At 41.5% G+C, this 27184-nt stretch overlaps 1 protein-coding gene across 4 annotated transcripts in view; it reads right to left on the reverse strand.

Annotated features, from left to right (window-relative positions):
• GPC3 (glypican 3) overlaps positions 1-27184 on the reverse strand; it is a 429039-nt gene that overhangs the window by 87319 nt on the left and 314536 nt on the right. The window contains exon 7 of one of the 4 annotated variants that reach the window (XM_007666186.3): positions 21031-22469. The exons of the other annotated variants lie outside the window; for them this stretch is intronic. Coding sequence (XP_007664376.2) covers positions 22452-22469 — 18 coding nt within the window. The 3' untranslated portion in view covers positions 21031-22451. Of the gene's footprint in view, positions 1-21030; positions 22470-27184 lie in introns of those variants that run through there. 4 annotated transcript variants of the gene reach the window in all.

Consider the following 27184-nt stretch of genomic DNA (forward strand, 5'->3'; position numbering starts at 1 on the left):
TAGTGTATGCTTCCCAAGTGCCTGTTAAAGGCCCAGTGAGGATGATGATTAGGATGATGGCTAATCATCAGCATTAACACTAGGGGTTCAAGGGCTGTGTGGAATGGCTCTTCAGCTCATTTAACTGTGAGCTTTTATTGTATACTCCTAAGTGCCTGGTTACAGGCCCTAAGTAAATTTTGAGGATGATGATGGATGGATGGATTGATGGATAGATGACTGTACATTATCATTAGCACTGAGGGTTCAAGGGTTGTGTTGAATGGCCCTGCAGGTCATTAGCTTGTAAAATCTTTGAAGTGCTCAATAAAGTTACTCAATAAATACCGTTAATACCCAACAAAGTAATGTTCGGGAAGTGGAAGGGAGAGCATTCTCCCAAACCCGGGAAAATACACAAAGGGATGCCTTAGCAGGATTACAACAGCACCTCATCACCCTCTTTGGGGGAAGGATTGCAATAATAGTAGTTGCAGTAGTATTTATTAAGTACTTATTTTGTGAAAAACAGGGTATTAAATTCTGAAAAAGTACAGAGATGAGAAATAGAACCAGTTTCTGGGCTCCACGGAGCTCACAATCTAAGACTAAGGGAAAGAGGGGGAAGGCAACAGACACATGAAGAAACAAGAAACAAAGAGTCAGTTTACTCACTGAAGTCAGCCACGGTAAAAACTTCACTCAAACAGTAACCATCTTCCTTGGCAGATCTTGCCTAATAACTTTATTTACCCATTTTATGCCATGGAAAAGTAAAACATTTTTGTTATACTTGGGTACACAGTCTCATCCATTATTAATACAAGTGATTCAGAGTTTCATACTTTGGGTTCTAATTCCCCTCCAATTGCCTGCTGTGTGACCTTGGGGACCTTGGACAAGTCACTTTACTTCTCTGTGTCTCTGTTATTCCCTCTGTAAAATGGGGATTAAGACCATGAGCCCCATGTGGGACAACCTTGTATCTACCCCAGTGCGTTGAACAGTGCTCGGCATCTGGTAAGTGCTTAACGAATACCATAATTATTATTATATTTTATTTTGATCTATAAATGATAGGACCATGTGTTGGAATGAAACGCTATTCATAGCCTACAATCAAATACAGAATAGTTTATGATAAAAAACAACTTACACTAATGAGAGGGTTCAACACCTACATTCTACTTCCAATGCAAATTCCTGCTGTGAAGAAAAGTGACAACGATTCAGGAATGGTGGACACTTGAGTTGTTTGGTGCTCATTTTTTCTTAGTAATAGAAAGAGCAGTAAAGAAATCTGTTCCTAATTGTGCTCCTATTTCAACTTCAAAACAGTAAGGAATAATTGCTTAATCAAATGTTAATAAAATACTTAAAAGCTCTGAGTCTGGAAAAGTCATTTTCCACACTTAGGAAAACAATCAGGAATGTCAGTTATTTTTTCACCTGCCTTAAAGGAAATTCTTGGCTTTTAACCATGACATCCTGCTTCAACCCAACTACAGTACGTGTAAGCCTGCTAGCAACTTCTCGGGTTGAATTACAGTTGAAGATACTCAACCAAAAGCATTATCTTTCCCTGACTAGAATTCTGTCAGTCCAAAGTTTCCATTATGGAATAAAAATTCCTTCAGGAAAATGCCAATTAGCACTTCAGTGATTGTAGAAATCACGATTTCAAGAAAATATTAACCAAAAATTACCCATTTTAAAACTAAAAACATTTTCGCTTTCACATAAATTCTCCTCTCAGACTTCAGCAGGTTTCAAAATAATTCAATATAAGGAAAGTTGTCAGACATTACCAATTCTTCCTTCTCTGGATGACATGGTTGGCCTCACTAGCAGATTATGGCCACAACATGGCACCAAGCTTCCAAACAAACCACAGATTTATATAAGATCACTTTAGGGGGGACCAGGACAAGGCCAAAAGGGGTGAGATGAAAGGAGATGGGTGAGGAGAAAGAAGAGGGGAAAAAAGAAGAGCAAAGTTGAGTGAAGGAAAAGGGAGAGAGAAATGGAGAAAGCAGAAAGGGAGGAGAGCGAGTAAGGGGTAAGGAGATGAGAAAGGAGAAGAGGATGTCGGGGAAGAAGGCTCAGGCTTGAATCTACATTTCCCAACATTTGGCCCAGGATTTCACCATTAATGGGGTCTAAAATATTCATTTTTACCATATAGCTGTATATATCTAAAATATATTTAATTATATTAATGTTTGCCTCCTCCTCTAGTCTGTGAGCTCGTTGTGGGCAGGAATGTGTCTCTGTTGTTATATTGTACTCTCCCAAGCGATTAATATGGTGCTTTGCACACAATAAGTGCTCAACGAATACGACTGAATGAATGAATGAATGGGACCAGTACAATTTAGCTATACGGTGAACTGAAGTGGGAAAAACCAGAAACAACACAGAGCAAACTTTTTTAAAGACAAGGTGAAACAGCCTCAGGTGATGAGACATCTGCTTAGGCAGCTGGAGGGTGGCAGCAGCAGGGGTACCAGTCTGGGGAATGGCAATTTGATAAGGAATGACTCAAGGAATGACTCTCAGAACAGAAATACATGGCACCAGGAGGCAGTATTTAAAAAGAAAATAGCATCAATTACTGTGGGTAGCAAATGCAGCAATCCAGATATGGTAGCTATTTATTCTCTTCAACTCTTTTATGCCAGAGAGTTCAGTTTTCTTCCGGTCTGTCCCCTGGCTACTGAGCAGACAGCACTGGGTGTTTTTCTATCCAATGACTGCATTTTAAGAGACTAGTTTCCTTCCACTTCTACTACAGCCGCCAAGCTCCATGACTCAGAAGCAGAGCCATGTTCAGAGGGCGCACAGTGTTCTTCCATGTGATGTCACTGAATTTTACTGTGATATGGGTATTTGGATGCCCAATCTCCACAAGTGCCATCACTGGCTCCCCAAATATGGAATGGGACAATCTTTATATGCAACAATTACTGATTTTTCTATTGCTCCTTTCAGCCACATGCATACACACAAATAAAATCTCACCATCAGTAATTTGATCTTTGCTTCCCAAAGGATATCTTGGGCTCATTTCACTTTGCAAGTTCAGTTAGTGATTTCCATACAAGTAAGCCTGAGTTACAGAAAAATTCTTGAACCTTGAAAAAATGGAACTGCAACTTTGTAAACAGAGGGAGGGGTTGTCAAAATCCTTTCTGATTTTAAACAGGACACAAGGGTCCACTACTTCTTGGGGCCATTTTCCCTCAAACTTTAATTCCTTCCCTTCCAATATGAGGCCACCTCCCTGCTCAACCAACTTTTTCTTGCTGTCTCTCTCCTAAAGCCAGTTTTATTTTCCTGGCTCTTCCTCCTCCACTATTGCCAGACATCTCTGAGCACTCAACATCAGCCTATCATTCAATTTCATACTCATTAACTCTGGTGCTTAATTTAATGGCTACTGTAGGATATTTTCCACCTGTAGGATATGAGGAACTGGCCAGATCCCCTGGGTTCTCTAGGCTTTTGTGTTGTCTATTAGACATCTTCAAAAAAATTAATTTCTCAGCCTCTATGATATTGCCCCATGATTTTAATTTTACAAATGGGAACCTGTAAAAAGATCATCTGACTCCTCAAAAGGCCAAAATTTACACCTGGAGAGCAGATTCAGGCTTTGAATGGTTTATAAATGAATAAGGAATGTTTAGGTGTGAGCTCCATTTGTCAGAACAATGCCTCTTTCATCAAATGACTCCCACAAGGCTATGAGTGCTTACAGTTTTAACTTGTAGTCTACTGCATAAATTCTTTTAAAACACATCTCTCCACTCTGTCCCTCTCTCTCCTCCCCTACATAACTCCAAACACTCCTACTGCCTACAGGCTGGAGTAAAATTATGGAATTTATTAAGCATTTACTATATGTCATGTACTGTACTAAGCACCAGGAGAGATACAAGATAATCAGTTTGTGCACAATCCCTGACCCACATGGGATTCACAGTCTAAGTAGCCTAACTGCTGACAGTCATTTTTCACTTTGTTGAGAATTAGAATGACTCTCTTGAACATCATACGTTGAATTTGCTCTTACACCGTCACTTCATGGATAGCAAGAGAGATGATGATCCAATTTTTACGTAGTTACACTCGTCCCTGAGTCTTCATCTGCTTTACATATGGGGTGAAACCCAAAAGTTGTTTATGTACGAGAGCACGTAACACTACATGACCATTTAGGACAGGATGTGAGCAGCAGTATCGCAGCAACTGAAATGGCATGGGGAACCGATGCAGACAAATGCAATTACCAGATGTGGAATTTGGCCAGAGCCCAAGAGTTAACACTTTGATAGGGAATGCCATGGGATCTTCAATGACTACAAGGCATTAAGATCTTGGCATTGCGCTGCATTTGAAATGGTTCCTTCAACAGCAGAGTGCCTCCACTTCAGCCGGGGCATTCTTCTAATTCTGTACTGGAGGGGAATGTGTTATTGATTGCCTTGCTAACACATTCTCCCTAAGCATCTTGACCGCTTGAATCCTGGAGGGTTTCTATCCAAGGACGAGATAGCCTCACAGTACTTGCTCTGGCCAGAGGACCCTACACCAAGGTGTTGTGAATGCCAGCCCCCACTTGAAATCTTCCAAATGTGCTCCTTTTTAAAGTGGAGACCCAATTGTAATCCAATAACAACTTCCATTCCTTTCCCCAATCCCCAACCTCAAATAGACTGGGAGTGAGCCAAATCTGTCCTTATTTTATTCTCCTCCCTGACCTGTGACACTTAACTTCCTTAAAATACAAGGCAGGTGTTCTAGACCTTGTAGAATAAGGCAAGAGAAAACGAGCAGGAAATACAGATGTTATAAAGAGCAACATATGCTTTTAGCACACACTAGCCCAAAGGAAAACACCCAAAGTTCACTTGCCAATTCAGAAAATTGGCATGACTACAGGGCGTCCCTAGTAGAAAGTTACTCACAGGCTCGGAGGTATACAATAGGATCCGGAAGGCAACTCCATTTTTATGGTGTATTTATCTAATTCAAAATGATCTTTCAAATCTCATTAAATTCCCTGAGGCAACAGGAAAGGCATGCAGATTTCTAAACACCTGGCCATTAAAATTAGTCAGTCTCAGTTCGTTAAATTAACTATATTTTAGTGGCAGTAGGAATTGATCAGCCATAATCAGTTCACACCTAAAAAGATCAGTTTTTTATCACTTGGAAATTAGGTAGGGGAAGGGGTCAGGCACTCACATCATTCTCCCAGGAAGAGATGGGTGGTTAATTTTTACTGGCACCTTGACAAAAGGAATAAATGCCTCTTGGCTGTGATTCTAGTCAGATACTGTAAAGGTGTTACTTCCCAAATGTTAACAAATGGTTATTCATTTCATAACACAGGAGAAAACAGATTACCTGGAATTTATGATCAGTTAATTCTCTCTCTAAGGCACAAAAATGAATCACTTCTTTCTCTCCTTCTCACTCCCGGTGTTTATGAATAAAGTCTATTTGTGGTTTATGTCTATATTAGTACAGGAAGGAACAGGACAAGTTAAGTAGCCAGTGGAAGAAATCATCCACATGGTCCATCAGAGATTACTACGAAACTGGAAAGTACCCATCTACTTTTGTCACATCTTAAGATAAAACCTTTGACCTTGAACAGTGGAAATCGGAAGACCTCAGTCCCACCTTCTCCTGCCTGGGCAACTTCCTTTGGTTCTTTAGTTGATAAAGTGGCTCTGTCACTAGGGCTTCAATACTTCAGAAACTGCTTCCCTTAGGAAGGACAGGTTAGGACTAAAGCCTTTGAAGGGGGAGGCAGGAAGGGAGCTGAAAGAATTTTTTTTGGTGTAGGGAAGAGGAAGAAATGTCAAAAAAGATATGAGGGAAGAGGGAAAGAGGAAAAAGGGAACAGGAAAGGAGAAGTGTGAGGAAAAGGGGGGGATAAAACAAACTGGGAAGAGAGGAGGAAGATGCAAAGCTCTAGGGGAAAATCAAGATTCTTCCAGATCTGTGTTGCTTGTCTTTAGTCTCCCAAGATTCTCGTGGTTCCCTCTCTCCTACCCTACAGACACACTGGCAAACAATCTCTTCCCCACCTCCTGTCTTCCTGCCCTTCTGCCATCCCTCTCTTCCAAACTCTAGCATTTCCCTTCCTGGCATTTCCCTGGGGCTGAGAGGTAAAGGGAGTGTGGGAGCAAAGAGGCAGACCAGGTAAATGTGAAGTCACTTTTTTCTGACTCTACTTCCTGTACTCAACTTCCCCAGGAAAGGAATGCACCACCTCCTTAGAGTACTGCCAGGCCTCTAGAGTCCCACCTCCACCTCCTGTGCAAATCCAAAGATTTATTACCCTATTTATTTTGTTAATGAGGTATACATCCCTTTGATTCTATTTATCGTGATTATGTTGTCTTGTTTTTGTCCGTCTCCCCCGATTAGACTGTAAGCCCGTCATTGGGCAGGGATTGTCTCTGTTGCCAAATTGTACATTCCAAGTGCTTAGTACACTGCTTTGCACATAGTAAGTGCTCAATAAATACTACTGAATGAATGAATGAATCAATCAATCAGTGGTATTTATTGAGTGTTTACTGAGCACTGAGCACTATACTAAGCGCTTAGGAGAGTATAAACAACAGAGTTGGTAGACAGGTTCTCTGCCCACAGTGAACTTACAGTCTTGAGGAGGAGAAAGACATTAATATAAATTAATAAATTAAAGAAATATACTTAGGTGCTGTGGGGCTGAGTGGAGTAAATGCCAAGTGCACAAAAGGTACAGGTCCAAGTGTGTAGATAACGCAGAAGGGAGAGGGAGCCAGGCAAAGGAAGGCTTACTCAGGGAAATCCTCTTCGAGGACATGTGACCTTAATAAGGCTGTGAAGGTGAGGAGAATGGTAGTCTGGCATGTATGGAGGGGGAGGGAGGCCAGAGAGAGGAAGTGGGAAAGGGGTTGGCAGCAGGACAGACAAGTGAGGCATAGTGAGCAAGCTGGCGCTAGAAGAGTGAAATGTGTGGCCTGGGCTTCACTAGTCAATCAGTGAGGTAAGGTAGGAGTGGGAAAGCTGATTCACTGCTTTAAAGCTGAAGGTAAGGAGTTTCTTACCTAGACTGTTTCAAGCCTAAAGTGTAAGTCCTATATTAGAAATGTTCATAGGCTCCTCAGGATAACAATAATGATAATAATTATGGCATTTGATATGCACTTATTATGTGCTAAGCACTGTTCTAAGCGCTGGGGTAGATACAGGATAATCATTGTCCCAAGTGGGGCTCACACTATTAATCCCCATTTTAGAGATGAAGTAACTGAGGCACAGAGAAGTTAACTGATTTGCCCAAGGTCACACAACAGACAAGTGGTGGAGGTGGGATTAGAACCCACATCCTCTGACTCTCAAGCCCGTGCTCTTTTCACTAAGCCATACTGCTTCTCTGATAAATACATTATGCCATGAACACAAGTGGGAACCATATCTATCCTGAACCACTTGACGGAACTATCCATATCCATTCCTGCCAGAGTGTATTTTACAACCTAAATTATCCAGGTAACTTGTAAATGAAGACCTAATCACAGGGTTTTCTCTTTATGAAGCTGAGATACAGCATATTTTGTAAACAGATTTACAGTATTCATTGTTTTCTTGTTTCCTAGCCGAGAAGGTTATTTCAATTAATAGGTTCTACAGAAAGACTATTGTGCGACTGCCTGTGCCAAAAAGCAACACCTCTCCTTCCTGCTAAGTAAATCTAGCATCTACCTGTCCCTACTAAGTAGTTCCAAAAGCATCATTTATGGGCTACACAAGGACCTGGTGAAGCAAAATCTCAGGCAATACTGCAACCCAGCTGAAAAACTGGGAGTCATTTGCCAAAAACAGACAAATGTAGTAAATTGCCATCAAAAAAGGAGTGGCTTTCTTTAAGCAAAACCTTGGTAAGGAACAAGAGACAAGGAGGCAAAGCAAAAACAGTGAAAAGTGCTACAAACATCAATCATGATACAACAACACGAGATGGCCTTTTTGTGCACTCAACTGTGAGTGCTGCATTGGCCTTTTTAGTCACACACATGGGTATTTCACCATCACTGACATCTTCCTTGAGTACAAAGGGCAACTCTACACATAATGTGTACATATAGTATATAGAGTATAGTATATATTATGCGTATGCATATCTTTTAAGGAAGTCTTCTTAAGCTCTCTCCATTTTCCTCCTTATATCTCAATTTTGATTTTTCAATTTCCTGGCAGGGTCCTTTAGCTGGTTTGTGGGCCATAAATTAGAGGAGGAAACTGACTGAAATTTTTATCTCTAAAAGGTGAGCAGAAAGTGCCTCAGAGTGAACTTGATAAAAATTTGATGGCTTTCCTATGCCAACTCTGAATGTTATCAACTATGCAGGTGTAAAACTTATTTTATCGGTTAACAGAGGCAGACTTACCTGTTTTAAGTCTAGTTCCCCTGTTTATTTTGCTTTCTCCCTCCACCTATCTGAGAGCTGGGTAACTGTGGGGTTTCTGCTTTACCTGCCTTAGATTTTTCTTCAACGATGTTGAAATTGCTTCAGTTTTTATTGTTTTCTGGACCTACAATCTGAATGGAGGAAAGTAAAACATCCAATTCCTTGATAAGGCAAAAGTTAGTTCCTTGAATAATGTGTCCCTAAAACAGATCCCATAGCAAGGTGATCAAAATGGGAATTTGAAATAACACAATTATTTAATATTTGATAAATGTGTTCCCTACTCTATCCCCAAACTCAGGTTAACACCTAATAAAAACAAGCTTCTGAAAGTTTTGGGGGACTACGAGAAAACTCCAGATGTTCATCTTCTCCACTGAACTTCCCACCATACCCTTATTTCCCCTCACAAGTAAAAATATTTCAAGCTCTCTCTCCTTTCTCTTTCCAAAGAAAACTGCCTCTGGCCAAATTCCTTCTCCCACCTACAGTAACTAATTGTCCAGACTAGTATTTGCCTCCTTTCCTGAAGATGAATTCAACTGGCAAGACCCCTCAGTAATTAATGCCAGAAGTCATTCATCACTTGGGTGGGGCAATTATCTTCGATGGGTAATACCTGATTTGATGGTATCGTCAAGGAGTGTAACAAATTCCATCGACTAGAAGCGGGGGTTGTGGGGTGGCTTACACAGGATGGTACATGCCTCAGTGGTGAACTCTTGCCTAGCAAACATTAGCCAGGTGCTTGCTGGACCAAAGACAGCCTGATAAGTTGTGAAGCAGAGGGTCTGAGTCAATTCTACTTGAATCCAACAGAGTTGATGCCAACCTGGGTTTGGTCTAGGGTCTCCTGGGGTAATTCCTGAACGGCCCAAACATTCTGGATATTTTTCAGACTAGGGACAGACTGAACCCTTGGACTTACCTAGTCCAAGACCTCAGCCACAGAGAGATCCTACATCCAATCAATCTCCAGGGGAGGGTGAGGTAACCCTTAAACTGGAATTTCCTTCCCTCTGCCTTCACTTATGCACTTGAGTGTGTGTCTCTTATGCACTTTGATAGTGACCCTACTCTCAGCTCCACAGCCCTTAATGTACATATCCTTATACTCTGCTGCTTCCCCATCTGTAATTTATTTTAATGTCTGTCTCTACAAATAGTCTTTAAGCTCCTTGAGAGCAGGGATCATGTCTACCAAATCTGTTGTATTGTACTTTCCCAAACACTTAGTATGGTGCTCCCTAACGGTGCTCTGTAACTGGTGGACACTCAATAAATACTATCACTGAATCCTTCTCAAAAACCTCCAATAGTTATACACTATTTTCCATAACAAACAGAAGCTCCTCATCACCACCAACTCCTTCCATCTCACTTATCAGCTATCTTAACCCAGTCACAGTGAGCTCCCACCCTTTTGGTCTTCCCAAGCTAACTTCACTGTGCCCTGTTCCCAACTGTTCCACCACCAGCTTATGCCCTTCCTCTCACCAGGACCTCTCTACCCCCTCAGACTAGTCACGCCTCAGCTCTCCTCAACTTCAAAGCCCTCTTGAAACTCCACCTCCTTCAGGAGGCATTCTTTGATTATACTCTACATTCCCAGGTCACATCCATCCTGCAATCACACATAGTTGTATATTTTTACACCTAAGCACCTTCCCTATTTGTGCCTTTTTTAAAATAAAGGTATTTGTTAAGTACTATGTGCCAGGGGTTGTACTAAGCACTGGGATAGGTACAAGATAGTTAGGTTGGACACAGTCCATGTCCCACATGGGGCTCACCGTCTTAATCCTTGTTTTACATATGAGGTAAGTGACTTACCCAAGGTCACACAGGAGATAAGTGGCAGAGCGGGGATTAGAACCCAGATCCTTCTGACTCATACCCAACCTCTGCACTTTTGTATATATGCTGATTGCAACTGCATTTTAGCTGTCGATTTTCACTACTGTATTTGTAAATATTTTCATGCCCACCTCCCCCATTAGACTGTAAGCTTCTGTGGATATGGAAAATGTCACTTCTTTGCTTTGTACTCTCCTAGTGCTTAACACAATGCATTATACCCAAAGGGTGCTCAATAAGTACTATTACTACTACTACTATTTTGAAACTTGAAGTTTCTGTTCTTGCTGCTCTGAAAGCAGCAAGAGAGGCTCATACAGAGAGGCTCATCATCACCATCAAAACCATTTAAAAACACTTATTTACATTTGTAACTATCCTCGATGTTTGCTTTTGTGTGTTAAATGGATGTGCTACCAGCGTTTATTTGGACATCACTGACATGGAGTAAGATATCCAAACGACAAATATGTAACCAAAGTAAGCATTTATGTTACTTGCAAGCAAAGGTGAGGACATTTAGTGGGTGAGAAAGAGCATGTCATGGGAGCTGCATGTTATGGGACATTGCTACTTCTTTTTTAGTTGGTTGAGAAACACTTTACGGAGAAGGTAGAATTGTATGAGTTTTTTTCCATGAGAGGGGAATATTGGGGTTGGAGAGGCAATTCAGGCACAGGGAATGGAATGATTGGAAACTGGAGTGTGGAGTGAACTGACCTGGGAAGAGGTCAGAACAGGAAGAGGAAGGAAACTAGGGAATGGGAAAATTCTGGAGCAGTAAACGAGTCCCTTGATCCTGTTCTACCCTTGAATAGGAAGTTACTAAAAAATTACGTGCAGAAGAGTGGCTCAGTCAAAGCAATGGGCAACAGGGACAAGAGTCCAGGAATGAGTAATGAGGATCTAAACAGCAGCTACTTAGGTGAAAGGTTTAAGGGAGCTGTAGTGAGGATGGATATGTGCAATTTTAGAATTAAGTCAGTTAGAATCCTCTAGATCAGAACAGGCCCAACAGCCAGCCCTAAGAAATGCAGGATGTCCCCAACCAATTTCATTTCTTTGACGACTCCCTCATCACAGGATAGATCAGAGCAATCATAAAAACTGAAAGAGTTGAAAAAGGTTTTGACAAACACCCATTTTCTTAACTGCTGCAAAGAATATGTGGGGAAAGCACACCCACAAGGGGAAATGTCCCTGCCCTGGCACCTATTCCCTCAGCACTTGAAGCACAGAAACAAGACTTGGAGTAAAGCTGGAGAAAAGAGATAGGTCAACGACTTATTCGTCTCAGATCTTCAAACCCCAACAGGTTGAGTTGTGAGTGAAAGAGAGCAGCCAAGAAAATGAGAGTACATATTATTCAGACTTGGGTAGAAACAGCTGTCCGTTTTCCTGCATCACAGAAGTTGAAGCAAGCGCACAAACCTAGAATGGCAGTCAAAAATTCTTATCCTTTCTACAATTTCTACTAGCTTAGCTACAGGCTCAGGGAGCTATGTGTGTGGTAGATAAAGGTCATTACAAGGAGCCTGCAATTTGATGTAATTGCTGAGTTTTCCAGGCCTAATCCCCAATGCAGGATGATTAAGGTAAGGGAAATATAGCCATCACAGTGAAGCGCTGAGTAAGCACAAGCATATTTCTTAAATTTTAGAGGATTCAAATACCCGGCATCTGCATTTAAAACCAATAATTTTTACATACTGGGACTATTTCTTGCTTACTCAGTTAATCCATTTTATTCTTTAATCAGTGATGAAATTAATATTTCTATCCATTAGCCACATCCATTTCTTATTTTAGTATTTTCCCCAGAAATCAGAGTCAAATGGAAAATGGAATCCAGGTGATTCTTCATCATCATCACCATCATCATTAACTGCACCAGGATTTACTCAGCATGTGCTGGGTCTTGTCACTTCGGAACACAGAATAAAAGTAAAAGAAATGGTCCCAGCTTTTGAAGGAGCTCACCATCTAATGGAGTGAGACAACCAGACGCAAGTCTTTATTTAATTCAGACCAAAGCAATTGGGGTCTTTCAGGAGGGGAGCTGTGTATTTTGCACTGTGTCTTAAGATCATCTGAGCTGCTCTACGTAGGCCAGACTGAAGAGGAGAGAGGCTGGAGGTAGAGAGACCAGACGAGTAGGTTGGCCAAAACTTTACATAAATAGCTGAAGTCTTCTTAACATCTGCTATGGCCAAATAAACATCACTGTTATCATTACTCATTAATATTTATTAAGCACTATGTGCAGAGAACTGCACTAAGTCCTGTAGTAAAACAAACAATTCAGACTAGGTCCCGGTCCCATAAGTTGCACTCGATAATATTATTATTAATAATAATAATAGCTGTTTTTTATAGTTGGCAGAACAGGGATTAGAATCCAGGTCTCCTGACTTCCAGTTTTCTTCTCTTTCTACTAGGTCACATGGTTTCCTAAATCTAGTTAGGGGAGGACAGACAACAGAACAATAGGGATTTGTAACAAACAACAAGGCATGCTAAAATCAGGTAAGTGGAAGCTGTTCTTGGAGGGAGCAGTTCATGATTATATCGTCACCCCAGACAAACAGTGGAAAAGTTGCCTTTGCTCTCAGGATGCTGGGCAGAAGGAGGAAGGCAGCCCCCCACCAACAGGTAGTCCAACTGCAGAGTCCAGACCCTCCAGGGGGAGAGAGATGCCACCCACATGGTTCCTAGCTCCTGCCCACCTCACCTCTGCTGGGGGGAATACAAAACTAGGAGTGGAATCGTCTCAGATTTTACCAGTAAACCTATTTTTCACACCATTTATCCATCAATTGTGGGTGAGAGTTAGCAAGGTGAATCACTTAATCAATGGTATTTATTGAACACTTACTGAATGTGAGGACTGTACTAAGCGCTTGGGAGAGAACAATGTAACAGAGTAGGTAGACACGTTCCCTGTTGACAAGAAGCCTACAGTTGAGAACAGAATGAATAGTGCCGAATATTTCTTGTGAAGGGCTCTGAGAGCCTTTTTGAACAACAGTATAAATGGGAAGATGGATCTGAAGACCACAGATCTCAATAGTAAATCATCAACAATGGTATTTATTGAACATTTACTGTAATGCAGAGTACTGTTCTAAGTGCTTGGGAGAGAACAATATAACAGAGTAGTGAAACGCCTTTCCCTGCCCACTAAGAACTTGGAGTCTAGACTGGAGTGATAGGTGACAAATACTTCTTGTGAAGTGCTCTGAGAGCCTTTAAGAAAAACAGCACAAATGGGAAGATGGGTGATAATGTGAAGACCACAATATTCGATAATAAATATCAAAATGTGTTGGAAGCCAGCATCTGAAAGGCGGACAGCCCTCACCACCACCTGTCTTCCCCATGACTCTGTGAGAGGCTGTCACGAAGCACAGATATTTCTTCAGCACACTAGGACGGAGGGCGTGACAGCTGATAAAAGGACGCAATTTTTTAGGATTACTCTTTCTCACAGTTTGGGTTAATTGGAGAATTCCTCCCACCAGGGGCATTCCATACTCAAAGCCAAGGAGCCCTCTTTAATTGGAATCAAGGGTACTGAAATGTGTGTAACACGTTGATTATAAAGAAATCTAACACATTTATGAGGAAAACTAAACACTTTTTTGAGAACTATTATTTAAGGTTCAGTGAGTGATCTGGCACTAGAAATTTGTCACCAGCTTCCAGAAGTCTGGTTCCACAGATGTCCTTACCACCTACATGTGACTCTGTGTGCACTGGATTTCTCTTTATAATGCCTATTTAAAAGCAGGCCTGGTTGGCAGAATGTCACACCGTACTTCATTCTTACCTGAGAACAGAAACTTTCCCCTGCTCCCCACCTCCCTGTAATATAGTCTAGAGACTGCTGGTCAGGTCCTCTGGGCTACCAATGAGGTGGAGGAACAGGAGTTGGGTGGCAAAGCCTGACATTTAGTCTGTCACACCTATGGGAGGATAAATGCTGTGACTGTTCTCACAACAAAAATCTCTCCCTTCTTCCCTCTTTGACTGCCATCTCCAACCAATCTCTTTCTAATGGCTTTTTCCCCACTGCTTTCAAACATGATTACTGCAACCCCATCCTAAAAAATACCCCTGCCTTAACCCCATGGCTCTCTCCAATTTCCACCTCATTTCCTTCCTTCAATTCCTCTCCAAACTTCTGAAAGAGTTGTTTACATTTGCTGTCTCCACATCCTCTCCTCCAATTCCTTGATCCCTTCCAATCTGGTTTCTGTCCACTTCATGCCATAGAAACAGCCCTAAGGTAACCAATGAACTTCTTTTCGCCAAATCTGATGGCCTCTACTCCATCGTAGTCCTTCAAGATCTCTCAACTGCCTTTGACATTGTGGACCACCCCTTTTCTCCTTGAAATCGTATTCAACTTTGGCTTCATCTACACTGTTTTCTCTTGTTTCTCCTTCTATCTGTCTGACCACTCCTTCTCATTCTCTTTTGAAGGCTCTTCCTCTGTTATTGATATTGGGAGTCCCTCAAGGCTCAGCTTTGGGTCCCCTTCTATTCTCTATCTACACCCACTCCCTTGCAGAACTCTCTCATGGCTTTTGCTTTTGCTCTCATGGCTTCCACTACCATCTCTATGCAGATGATTCCCAAATGTATATTTCCAGCCCTGACCTCTCTCCTGTGCAGTCTTACACTGCTTCCTGCCTTCAGGACATCACTACCGGGCTGTCTCGCCAACACCTTAAACTAAAAATGTCCAAAACAGAACTCTTTATCTTTCCATCCAAACTCTGCACTCCCATCCCATCTTTCCCATCTCTGCAGACAACACCACTGTCCTCCCTTCCTCAGAAAAAAGTAACCTTGGTGGTGCTCTCACCTCATCTCTCTCATTCAACCCACATATTCAATCTGTCACCAAATCCTGTCAGTTCTACCTTCACAACATTCCTAAAATCCTCCCTTTCCTCTCCTTCCAAACTGTTACTACTCTGACCCAAGCACTCATCATTTCCCTCCTTGACGTCATCAGCTTCGCCACCGACTTCCCTGAAACTTATCGCTCCTCTCTTCAGTCTGTACTTCACTCTGCTGTCTGGATTGTTTTCCTGAAACACTGTTTAGTCCACATCTCCTTACTTCTCAAAAACCTCCAGTGGTTGCTAATCCACCTTTGTATCAAACTCCTTACCATCAGCTTTAAAGCACTCACTCAGTTTGCTCCCTCCTATCTTCTCTGAATTATTACAGCCCAGCCCACACACTTTGCTTCTCTAATGGCAGCTTGTTCCTCGTGCCCTGATCTCAACTATCTCACTGCCAACCCCTTTCCCATGTCCTCACTCTAGCCTGGAACTCCCACCCACTCCACGTACATCAGACCACCATTCTACCCACTTTCAAAGGTCACATCTCTTCCAAGAGGCCTTTCTCGATTAAGCCCTCTTTTGCCTGACCACCCCCATCTCTTTTTCTTTCTCTTTTAATGGTATTTGTTAAGCGTTTACTAAGAGCGAGGCACTGAAATAACCACTGGGATAGGTACAAGATAATCAGTTTGGGCACAGTTCATGTTCCACATGGGGCTCATAGTCTTAATCCCTGTTTTACAGATGAGGGAACTGGGGCACAGAGAAGTTAAGTGACGTGCCCAAGGTCACACAGCAGAGAAGTGGCAAAGCAGGATAAGAACCCAAGTCTTTCTGACTCCCAGGCCTGTGCTCCATCCACTAGGCTATGCTCCTTTCCCCCGCGTTGTCTACGCATTTGGATCTGTGAACGTTGGGCATTTGCTATTCACCCCCTCTCAGACCCAGAGCACTTATATTCGTAACTATAAATTATATGCTTTAAAGTATTTATTTACAGTCTCCCTCTCTAGATTGTAACGTCGTTGTGGCTAGGAACATGTCTTCCAACTTCGTTGTATTGTTTTCTCCCAAGTGCTTAGTACAATGCTTTGTGCACAATAAGCATTCCATAAATACCACTGACTGATTGACTACAAACATTACGAGTACCACAAGCTATAAGGGCACAAATATTGATCCATAAAAGCTGCAAGGATGGCAATAGAAGCAGCATGGTATAGTGGATATAGCACGGGTCTGGGAGTCAGAAGGTCATGGATTCCAATCCCGGCTCCACCACGTGTCTGCTGTGTGACCTTGGGCAAGTCGCTTCACTTCTCTGTGCCTCAGTTACCTCATCTGTAAAATGGGGATTAACACTGGGAGCCTCACATGGGACAGGGATTATGACCAACCTGATTTGCTTGTAGCCACCCTAGCACTTAGTTCAGTGCTTTGCACAAAGTAAGCACTTTACAAATACCACAATTATCATTATAATTATTATTTCATTACGTTAAAAATAAAACTTGGTTATTTCTAAAGAAGAGCCCTTGCTGTCCAGTCACACCCCATGACACAGCAAATGAAAATATTACTGCATCATGGAGTAAGTTTTCCCAAAGACTTTCATGTTATAAACTGCGGTTTGATCCAGAACCTTGGGAAAAATAATATTAAATTCCTCTACATACTATATAATTTTATAATAACAGTGGTATTTATTAAGCACTTTCTATGTGCCAAGCACTGTTCTAAGCGCTGGAGTAGGTACAATGTTAAGCATAACTAAGCTATTGCTTAATGCTATTTACAAGAAATCAGACCCCATCAGGATCTTCTTCAGCTGATGCAAGCCTTCTTAATCCCCAATTTTACCTGTTCTTTCTCAGTCAATCGTATTTATTGAGCACTTAGTGAAGAGAGCACTGTACTGAGCTCTTCTAATTAGCTGAGCATCCCATGTGGGACAGGACCATGTCTGACCTTATAATCCTATAGCTTCCCCAGTACAGTTCTTGGCCCATAGTAAGCATTTAAAAATACCAGAATTATCATTATTACTATTAATAATTGCCTCTGAGCAAAAATCATGGACAATGATTTAGGCCTGGCCCCTGGCCCCCAAGAGACTCACAGTCTAAAATGCAGAGGACTAACTTAAAGGGGGAAATGGTAATAGTCTAAAATTAAACCATTCTAAAACAACAGTGCATTAGTTTATGGGAGAGTCCATATTAGCTGGGGCTGTTTATCATTCTCAGCAGCACCAAACTGCCACAATCTTTCCCACTTTTACTCCCACTCCTATGGGAGTTGGTGTGTACATGCTGGGGCACTGAGAGAAATGAGGGGCTCTTCTAGCCATATGAGAAATTAATATCAATGATGTTGATGCAGGAATGAAAGAACATAATTTAATTTACCAGAATAGCAAGCAGGCATTGTGGGGAGGGGGTCGAGGTACTTAAATCCTTTGCGAGGAGAGAGTGGGCACTGCAAGAGCAGGAGGGGAAGGGGTTAAGCACTGCTTAAAGTCACTCTGTGGCCTGGGGTGGGCGATGGACTTGTGGAGTAGATGGGGACCACTTTCTGTCACCTGAAAGAATGAGAGTGGTGGGCATGTGGGTCAACTTTCTCCACCAGAGCTATAGGAGCCGATGGTGCCACAGGGCCCAAATGGCTGTTGGCACGTGACAGCCCAGGTCCTGGGCCAGGCCTCGGGCAGGGGCTGGCCCCATGGTGGGGGCAAATATGCTCCTTCACACTTAGATAGGGGAGCCCCTGCAAACCAAAGATAAGCCTAGAGTTCCCACCAGCATGGAGCCCCTGGCCTGATTTATCAGCCCCTCTCTTGAGCTGCAGAGGAGGGACACAACTGCACTGAAACCATTTGTACTGAAATGCCCTCACTGGCAGTTTTTTTTGGCCGGGTCACTGATGTTGGGGGTTCAGACTCACTTTCCCGCCTGTATTGATTACAGGATCGTACTACTATAGCACCTGGTAGCAATCTTGGCAACTAGGAGCCTGGCATTCTCTTTCCAGGCTGATTCTGTCATCTGCCTGCATGTTACACACATACATTTACACATAATATGCTGCTCAGGGTCATTCTTCATCCCCCAAGGGAGTAATCTACCTAGAAGAGCTTCATGCCATCTGGCCTTCAAATATAGGAAATTCTCATTAGCCTCATCAAGAGATCAAAACGTAAAAGGAATGCAGATTGATACTCTGAACTTTACAGCTCTGATGTCCTCCCACTGGATGCTATCTTCCTAGGTAAGGTCCCAGTGGAGCTGAAGATTAAAATGGGACTTCTGGATCCTATTGAAAGGGTCATGAGCCGTCCCGACAGGCGAAGGCCAGTCTGCTTATTTATAGAACGTGCACCGAAGAGCAGAGTTCATGCCTGGGAAAGTCATAAACGCTGTAGAGTTGGAAGCAACCTGATTCAAATCCCAAGCCTTTTATATTTCATCATTACAATCTTCATTTTCCTCCTTACACAGCAGGGTAGACTAAGTTTCTGAAATCTCGTAAATTTGAGAAAATGTTTTCCATTGTAATGACTCCCACTTTGGTGTATGTCTCTGCTCTACTGTTTAGTTCATGTCCTTTCAATCAGGACTTTGCATCTAATTGTTTGTAGGAGTTATTTAAAAATAGGAGTTATTTTAAAAAACTCAACCATGATTTATTTTCAGCAGGACATCTGGTGTTTATTGATACCATTTTGGTACAAAAAAGTTGAATTCCTTTAATAGGTATTTGTTCAAAACATTGCTTAAAACCACATGTTCCACGTAGGCAACAGCGAGGCAGGAAACACCTGATCCTGATATCACCATCCTTACTGTTTGAGCAGCAATAAAGTGCTACATCAGAGCTGAAACATCCGTGATAAATACCTTCACCCCATTTCACCTTATTATCTGGTTACCTGGTAATTCTGATTAGCTATCAGACCAAGGAGAAATGGCTTACCAAGAAATCCGTGTGTTCGTAGACACCACCAACTTGAATGACTCATAAAAATGAAGAAAAGTGGAAAACTGATGTTTTCAAATGAAATGATCTTTGTTGCACAAGAGAAATCACCTAGTAAAATCAAATGACTTCAGCATTTTTTATATGGTGGTCAGATCATTAAATAGATTTTTAAATTTGCCTAGGTACCCTTCAGGTATTATTGCTATCCAGAAAAACATTGAAGTTGCTACAGGAAAATGAGGTGTAGAAGAATTTGGAATTAAAATTGTTACTGTTTTATTTTCAAAATAGTACGTGCCAAGTGCTGGGATAGTAAGCGTTCAATAAATACCACTGATGGTGATGATAGATACTAAATAATCAGATCAGGCACAATCCCTGTCCCACATGAGACTCTCGATCGAAGAGGAAGGACACACAGGTAGTTTATCCCCATTTTACAGATGAAGCCTCTTGAAAACATTGGCTTGGACTGTAGATTATTCTGGCAAAATGAAAGAAGAGGTTAATAGATAGACTTCATTATAAATTCAAGTGACTATTGAAGAGCAGTGTGGCCTAATGAAAAGAGCCTGGGTGCCAGAGGACCTGGGTTCTAACTCCAGCTCTGCCAGTTGCCCACTGTGCTTCAGTTTCTTCATCTGTAAAATGGGGATACAATGCCTTTTCTTCCCAAGACTTAAACTGTGAGCCCCATCTGGGACAAGGACTCTGTCTAACCTGATTAACCTGTATTTACCCCAGCTCTTGGAACAGTGCTAGAAACATGGTTACTGCTTAACAAATACAATATAATAATACTAATAATAACAATAATAATTTCAAGGTGACTTGGAAAACAGAGCAAGCAGTGCAAACGCCATCAGTCCTGACCGTGGGAGGTGCTCGTGCTGGGCTACTTTCGACAGGCGAGTTTGTTCACCTAGTCCAACACCTCCTCTGCTGCCCAAGAGTACAGTTTTACCACCATCTCCCTTCAACCCCTATATGCAGTTGGAGGGGGAAGGAATGTGAGCAAACAGGAAACCCTTCACAGCATGTAAATAAGGTGCCTTAAATGTTTTCATTTTAAAACTTCATGGCAGCATCAAGCGACTTTCTAGTTTGAGGCAGGGACTATTTTTAAACAGAAAAGCTGCATTTCAAATACAGAAAACATTTGAGATTTACTATTATTAACATAACAAGCAATGGAGATACCTTACTTACTGGACAAAAATGAGGTGCAAATGGATTTAAGATATTTTGGGGACCAAATCTTATGGCCAATGTGAAAGCAAAGACCCTTGAGGATAAGACCAACTATGGGAATGAATCACAGCTTAAAAAATAAAATCCTTCTCAGCCACAAAGCTGTCAAAGATGTTGAAGTCTCAACTGGCTCTAAATTACCAGCAAAGAAATAATGCGGGGTAAAATTCCATGCTGAGGAAATTTGAGAAGCTATAAATTAAAAGAAGAGAAGATTGGGAAAATGATTTCTGTGGGTCCTAAACAGTGGACATACATTGTGAAGTGTTCGTCTGCCTGCTTTCTTTCTCGACTAAAAAAAAAAAAACCTTAAGACATTTCACCCCAATCCTTCTCCCAGTTCGACAGCCCAAGGGCAATGCCCAGGGAGGAATCTAGTTGCAAACAGCAATGATACACAGAGTGAAGGGAAAGTGCCGGCTGTTTTCCAGTATATAAAAATGTCAGATGGCCTAGAAAAAGTTAAGAAATATCTCAGATTGTTTAAGATTTTCTTTACAAAAGTTTTCTCTAAAATAATTTTATAATAATTTTAAAATTCCTGGCATAAAAACCCTGGGGCATTACATTATGATATGAAAATTAAATTATAATTAGTTATTTATAAAAGTAACAGGAAAGAACCCAGTTATTTTCTTAACACATGATTTAAAAAGCAGGAGCAAAGTAAATTAATTTTATATATGATAGAACCTTCTCCTCCCCCACACCGCACAATCCACTTTAATAACTTTCTAACATTAACACTAATGCAGGTCACAAAATAAGGATGTCATTAACTGATTAATACCTAAGTTAACAGGAAAGCAAATCTTAATCACCCTGAAATTATCAGAAGGAAAATCACTGAAGTTAAATATAAATACAAGACATTTCCAAATTTATGTGTGCTTCAATTAGTGTCTGTCACACTTGCCCCGATTTAAACAGCATACCAAAGCACTAGCATATTGCTTCTTCCATATGGAGTTAGAATAAGGAAAGAGAGTGTTTATAACAGCATACTAGCAAGAGGCAATGAGAGACTTGCAAAAGGACAATGTAAATTAGTCTTCAAGTAACAGACTTAGACTTTGTGGAGCTCTAGATCATTTCTTGTAGTATAAGGGAATTAGCTGATACATTCCAAAGCACATTTATCATTAAAAAAAAAACTTCTGTCATTTTACTTAATAGCCTGAAAAAGAAATAATTACCATGTCTGGTGGCTTTTCGGAGCATGTGTTTCCAATATCATAATTGCCACCCATTGGGTAAGCTAACATTGGGCAAAAAAGAATTCCCGAGAACTTTTAATTTAATTTCTTGCAATACAATTCCAGTTGCTGAATAAATTGATCTGTGAGCTTCATTTAGAATGCACATGGTGAAGCTCCTAAATTGGGATTCCTATTTTAATGTGAAATGACCCAAAAAATGGAAAATTTCTCAGCTACGAGCTACTAGCTCCGGGAGTGGGGTAAATTGAATGTACTTAGGAATGCTATCAATTTTTTTAAATTATGGTACTTTGACATACGGTTTCTGTATTAAAACAGTGTAAATATGAGATTTGCCAGATCAGGTCCAACCCGACAACAGGGAATTCTATCAGATTGAGGAGGTTCGCAGGTTTACACAGTCAAAAATATATTTCTAAAAGATCTGTTAAAATCTACAGGGCCTCCTAGATCATATTTAATAAGTCTCATTTTAGTCACCACCCAGCAAAATTCAATACAACATTTGTTACAACAACCTCACCCTAGTCTCCCATAAACGCCTCGTTTATTCCATGCAATATTTGGATGCAATGCTAACTTTTAGGATGGAAAAATCTGGCACTGCAAATGCTACTGTAGAAAAAGAGAGATGGTACTGCTTTGAAAAACAGTTTCTGCAGAAACAAGGTCATAGTCACTTAAGTGCACAATAAAAACCTTAACATTTGATGTTTTATGCCCAACTTTGAATTTATGTTTATGCCACACAAATACTCTATGGGAATTTTGGCCTTAATTGCTTTCTTTCATCTTTTTCATCTGACTTTCCTGGCTTTGATTGTTCAGCATCATGCTACACCACAGAACTGAAAAGGAAATGACAAAGGAAGCAAATGATTAGTTATATTTAAAAAAAATTCCCCCTCATATCTAGAAGTATATAGTCTACTTTCCAAATAATAGAAAAAATAAATTTCACAAGGTTCTTCAAGCCTACATCCCAAGCTCTGAAACTCAGCTGGGTTTTTCAAATACACCCTACTGAAGTTTGATTTCTGGAAAGTACATATTATATTCAAAAACATAGTCCTCATGTAGCATAATACATTCCGGATGTTTGTTGAACAAATCAAAGCTATGCTAAAGCACAGACTCACAAATATTTAGACTCTCATTCCGCAATGTCTTCCTATATTTAAAACAGAATTGCTACTTTTCAGTTTTTCAGCCTACCCTGATCAGACATATTTTGCTTTGAGCAGATCAATTTGAAGGCTAAGTTGTTTTGAAATGTTACTGCTTTTGTAGTTTATGGATGGTGACTGTGTTTTAATATTTACTCATCGCCACTCAATTTCTTGGACATTGCAGGAGAGGCTAATGAAAAAACAATTTAATTTTCCCAGATCTTGGGGTATAACATTCTGTTCTCCAAGCCTGCCCTAACCAACCACCATCTGTCACTGGTATTCTGGCCCCCACTCCCATGCCCTCCCCAAATCCTATGATTCCTGCTCGCTTGTCAGCCTATCTCCATCAACATCACTCTCTCACATCCTCCCCTCTGCCGCCCCCACTGTAGTCAACCAAGCTGCTCCACTCCTGTTGTGGAGCAGCTGGATTTGGAAACCTCAGGGGGATGTGTGCTTGGGACAATGCCAAGCGCTTAGTATGGTGCTCTGCACCCAATAAGCGCTCAATAGATACGATTGAATGGATGTGTGCCCATCCCACAGTCTACTGTCTTTCCCTATGACAACCTCATGAAATTTACCCAGTGACTAAAATATAAAATAGAAACAAAAAGCAAACCCAAGACAACCAAAATAAACATAATTAAGATACACCATCCGGGAGGCAGCTTGTGTGGCTCCAGTTTGTGTGTGCATATGATGTATAGGAGGGGGTACAGGCATCTGCCTGGGACTTACCAGAGCCTAATTGATCCTGGATGTACTGTCTTAGAATATAAGTTGCTCCTCAGTTGTATCAACCAATCAATGACATGTATTGAGTGCTTACTGAGTATGAGCACTGTACTAAATGCTTGAGAAAGTACAATACAAAACAGTTGGTAAATATGTTCCCTGCCCACAAAGAGCTTACAAATTAAGAAACTGAACATCTAAATACAATAATTAAAAATATTCTATCAATCAATCGTATTTATTGAGCACTTATTGTGTGCAGAGCACTGTACTAAGTGCTTGGGAGAGTACAATACATCAGACATATTCCGTGCCCACAACAAGCTCATAGTCTAGAGGGAGAGACAGATATAAATATAAATAAATAAATTATGGATATGTACATAACAATAGTAATAATAATGATGGCATTTGTTAAGCGCTTACTATGTGCAAAGCACTGTTCTAAGCACTGGGGGGGGATACAAGGTGATCAGGTTGTCCCACGTGGGGCTCACAGACTTGATCCCTATTTTACAGATGAGGGAACTGAGGCACTGGGAAGTTAAGTGACTTCCCCAAAGTCACACAGCTGACAAGCGATGGAGCCGGGATTAGAATCCATGACCTCTGACATATGTGTTGTGTAACCGAGGGAGGAGTGAATAAAGGGAGCAAATCAGGGTGACATAAAAGGGAGTGGGAAAAGAGGAAATGAGGGCTTAGGGAAAGCCTCTTGGAGGAGATGTGCCTTTAGTTAGGTTTTGAAGGTGGGGAGAGTAATTGGAAGATATGAAGAAGGAGGGCATTCTAGGCCAGAGGCAGGATGTGGGCAAGATGTCAGTGGAGAGATAGATGAGATTGAGGTCGAGTGAGTAGTTTGGCATTAGAGGAACAAAGTGTGTGGGCTGAGCTGTAGAAGAGCGGTGAGGTAGGAGGGGGGAAATGCATTCAATTTACCTGATTACCAGAACCAACAGAGTCTATAGGCTCCTCTTATTTCTACTTACTTTTTCTTTTGCTATACCCCAATTCACCTTTTACGTTCTTAACAAACTAGCCCCCAAACTGTTTCCTATTCTTTACTTTCCCTCTTCAACACATTGTGCTATCTCCCTAGGGTGACCTTTTATCAGGTTTTATACTTGACAATCGAGTTTTCAGCTGCTCTGAACCCTGCAAGTTCTGATACGGCAACTCCATGAACGCATCTCTCCCACAACGCCCCACCTCTATCTGCAATCATTCAGGTAGTGTATCTGTAGCTGCAACTTATTTTAATGTCTGTTTCCCCAGTAGACTGTTAGCAGTAATCATGACTACCAACTCCAGTGCATTGTACTTTTCTTTCAATAGCATTTGTTAAGTGTTTACTATGTACCAGGCACTATACTAAGTGCTGGGGAAGAGATAAACTAATGTAATCCCCATTTTACAGATGAGATAACTGAGGTCCAGAGAAGTGAAGTGACTTGCCCCAGGTCACACAATGGACAAGTGGTATAGTGGGATTAGAACCCAGGTCCTTTGACTCCCTGGCCTGTGCTCTATCCACTAGCCACACTCCTTCTCTGTTTACTCTGTCAAGCACTTCTTAGTATAGCGCTCTGCACTGAGTAATCACTCAATAAATATCACTGATTTTCTGATTGACGGACACAACACATCTCCAGATCTCTGTGTTTGGTTCCCAAAACACCAGACAAGTCAATCATGAGGATACAGTGTAAGGCATTGTTGTAGAATCCAGCATATGCCCCCTGGCATGGAAGAACTAACCCATGTGTGAATATCAGTTTCAACCCCAGAAAGGAGAGCTGAATTTAAATGTCCCACTCGGAACCGCAAGGCACCTCCCACCTTAAACATCTTTCCTTGGTGAAATGAAGAAAATACCCAGTAGAGGGCAATGTTCTCTCTCAATCCGTTTTAGAGAAGGTGGCTCAGAGCCCGCCCAGGCTGGAGGAGTGGAAATTCCTTTACTTCTGAGACTGATTATTACCTAGGCCAAGAGATGGAGCGTTGTGATGCTGCTGCAGCACTTAGACCCCAAAGCAAGCGTCTGCCAGCGACTATTTATTTTTAGTTTTGCCCAGGGCCGAAGCATTCCAGGTACAAGGGGTTCCCTTCCATGAAAATCAATCTGGAGTGCTGAATGAGGCTCAACACTTCAGCTTCAGCCACTCCCTCAAGAAGGCATATGTGATTTGGAAGAGGGAGGCATTTTTTTAAAATGCACTGAATTGGAGTTTCCATGCTTCATTAGCTCTCAGGCCAAAATGCTTCTTCAAGATGACACAGTTATAATAATAATGTTGGTATTTGTTAAGCGCTTACTATGTGCAGAGCACTGTTCTAAGCGCTGGCGTAGATACAGGGTGATCAGATTGTCCCACGTGAGGCTCACAGTCTTAATCCCCATTTTACAGATGAGGTAACTGAGATACAGAGAAGTTAAGTGACTCACCCACAGTCACACAGCTGACAGCTGGCAGAGCCGGAATTCAAACCCATGACCTCTGACTCCCAAGCCCAGGCTCTTTCCACTGAGCCACGATGACACAGTGTCGAACCCTGACTCTGAACCACAATCAAAAACCCCAGAATCTCAGGGAGTGGTACGAACTGTATGGTACTTCCTACCAGAGCACTCCTCTGCCAGAATCTGGGGGCAGGCCTAATCCAGGGGTCCAGCAGGAGGCTAATCAATCAATCAATTAATCATACGTATTGAGTGCCTACTATCCAGAGTATTACTAAGTGCTTAAGACAGTACCATAAAGTTAATAGACATAATACCTGCCCTCGAGGAGCTTATATTCCAACTCTGTATTTGATTACATCTCAATGATAATAACAATAATAATTGTGGTATGTGTTATTATGTGTGAGGCACTGTAATAAGGCTGGGCCAAATACAAGTTTTTTAGGATGGATACAGTCCCTATCCCACATGGGGCTCCCAGCCTAAATTCTCATTTTACAGATGAGGGAAGTGAGGCCTAGAGAACTGAAGTGACTTGCCCGGTGTCAGACAGCAGATGTGGCAGAGCCGGGATAAGAAACCATGACCTCCTGACTCCCAGGGCCATGGTCCTTCTGCTATGCCATGCTGTTCTTCACTATGTAATGGTGCTTTTCAATGATATGAGTACAATCCTATGTGAGGGTGTCCAGCCAAGTGTGATCAAATAAATTAAAGATGGCTGCCAAGCAAATTCTCAAGAGTGTAACCCATCCATAGAGAATCAACGAGCAGGCCCACCATTCCACTTTCAGAAAGAGCACACTTTAACTTCCCCCATGACCGCATTTTGAAGGAATGAATCCAAGCTGGGCTTGGCTACTCCCATTTCCCTGCTACAATACGGCATGCAAGCCATTTCTGGAATGTCATTTGCACCTGAACTAGAAAGGGAAGAGCAATAAAGTGCTGGGTTTTCTTTGGAAGCAATAACTTCTGCCCCAGCTTTTGGTCTATGTTAACACTACAGAGCTCTGGTTTCAGGGAAATAAAATATTATGGACAAACACAGCAAGTGGATGAATGGTTCATGGTATTATATCAGGAATAGTAGTAGATGGTGACTAATAATATCCTTAATAGTATGCATTATTCATCTGCAAAACCAAGATCTTTGTAGCACAGAAAAGCTAACAAAAATGTAACTGAG

The sequence above is a fragment of the Ornithorhynchus anatinus genome, chromosome 6 (genome assembly GCF_004115215.2).
Source record: "Ornithorhynchus anatinus isolate Pmale09 chromosome 6, mOrnAna1.pri.v4, whole genome shotgun sequence".
NCBI lineage: Eukaryota > Metazoa > Chordata > Mammalia > Monotremata > Ornithorhynchidae > Ornithorhynchus > Ornithorhynchus anatinus.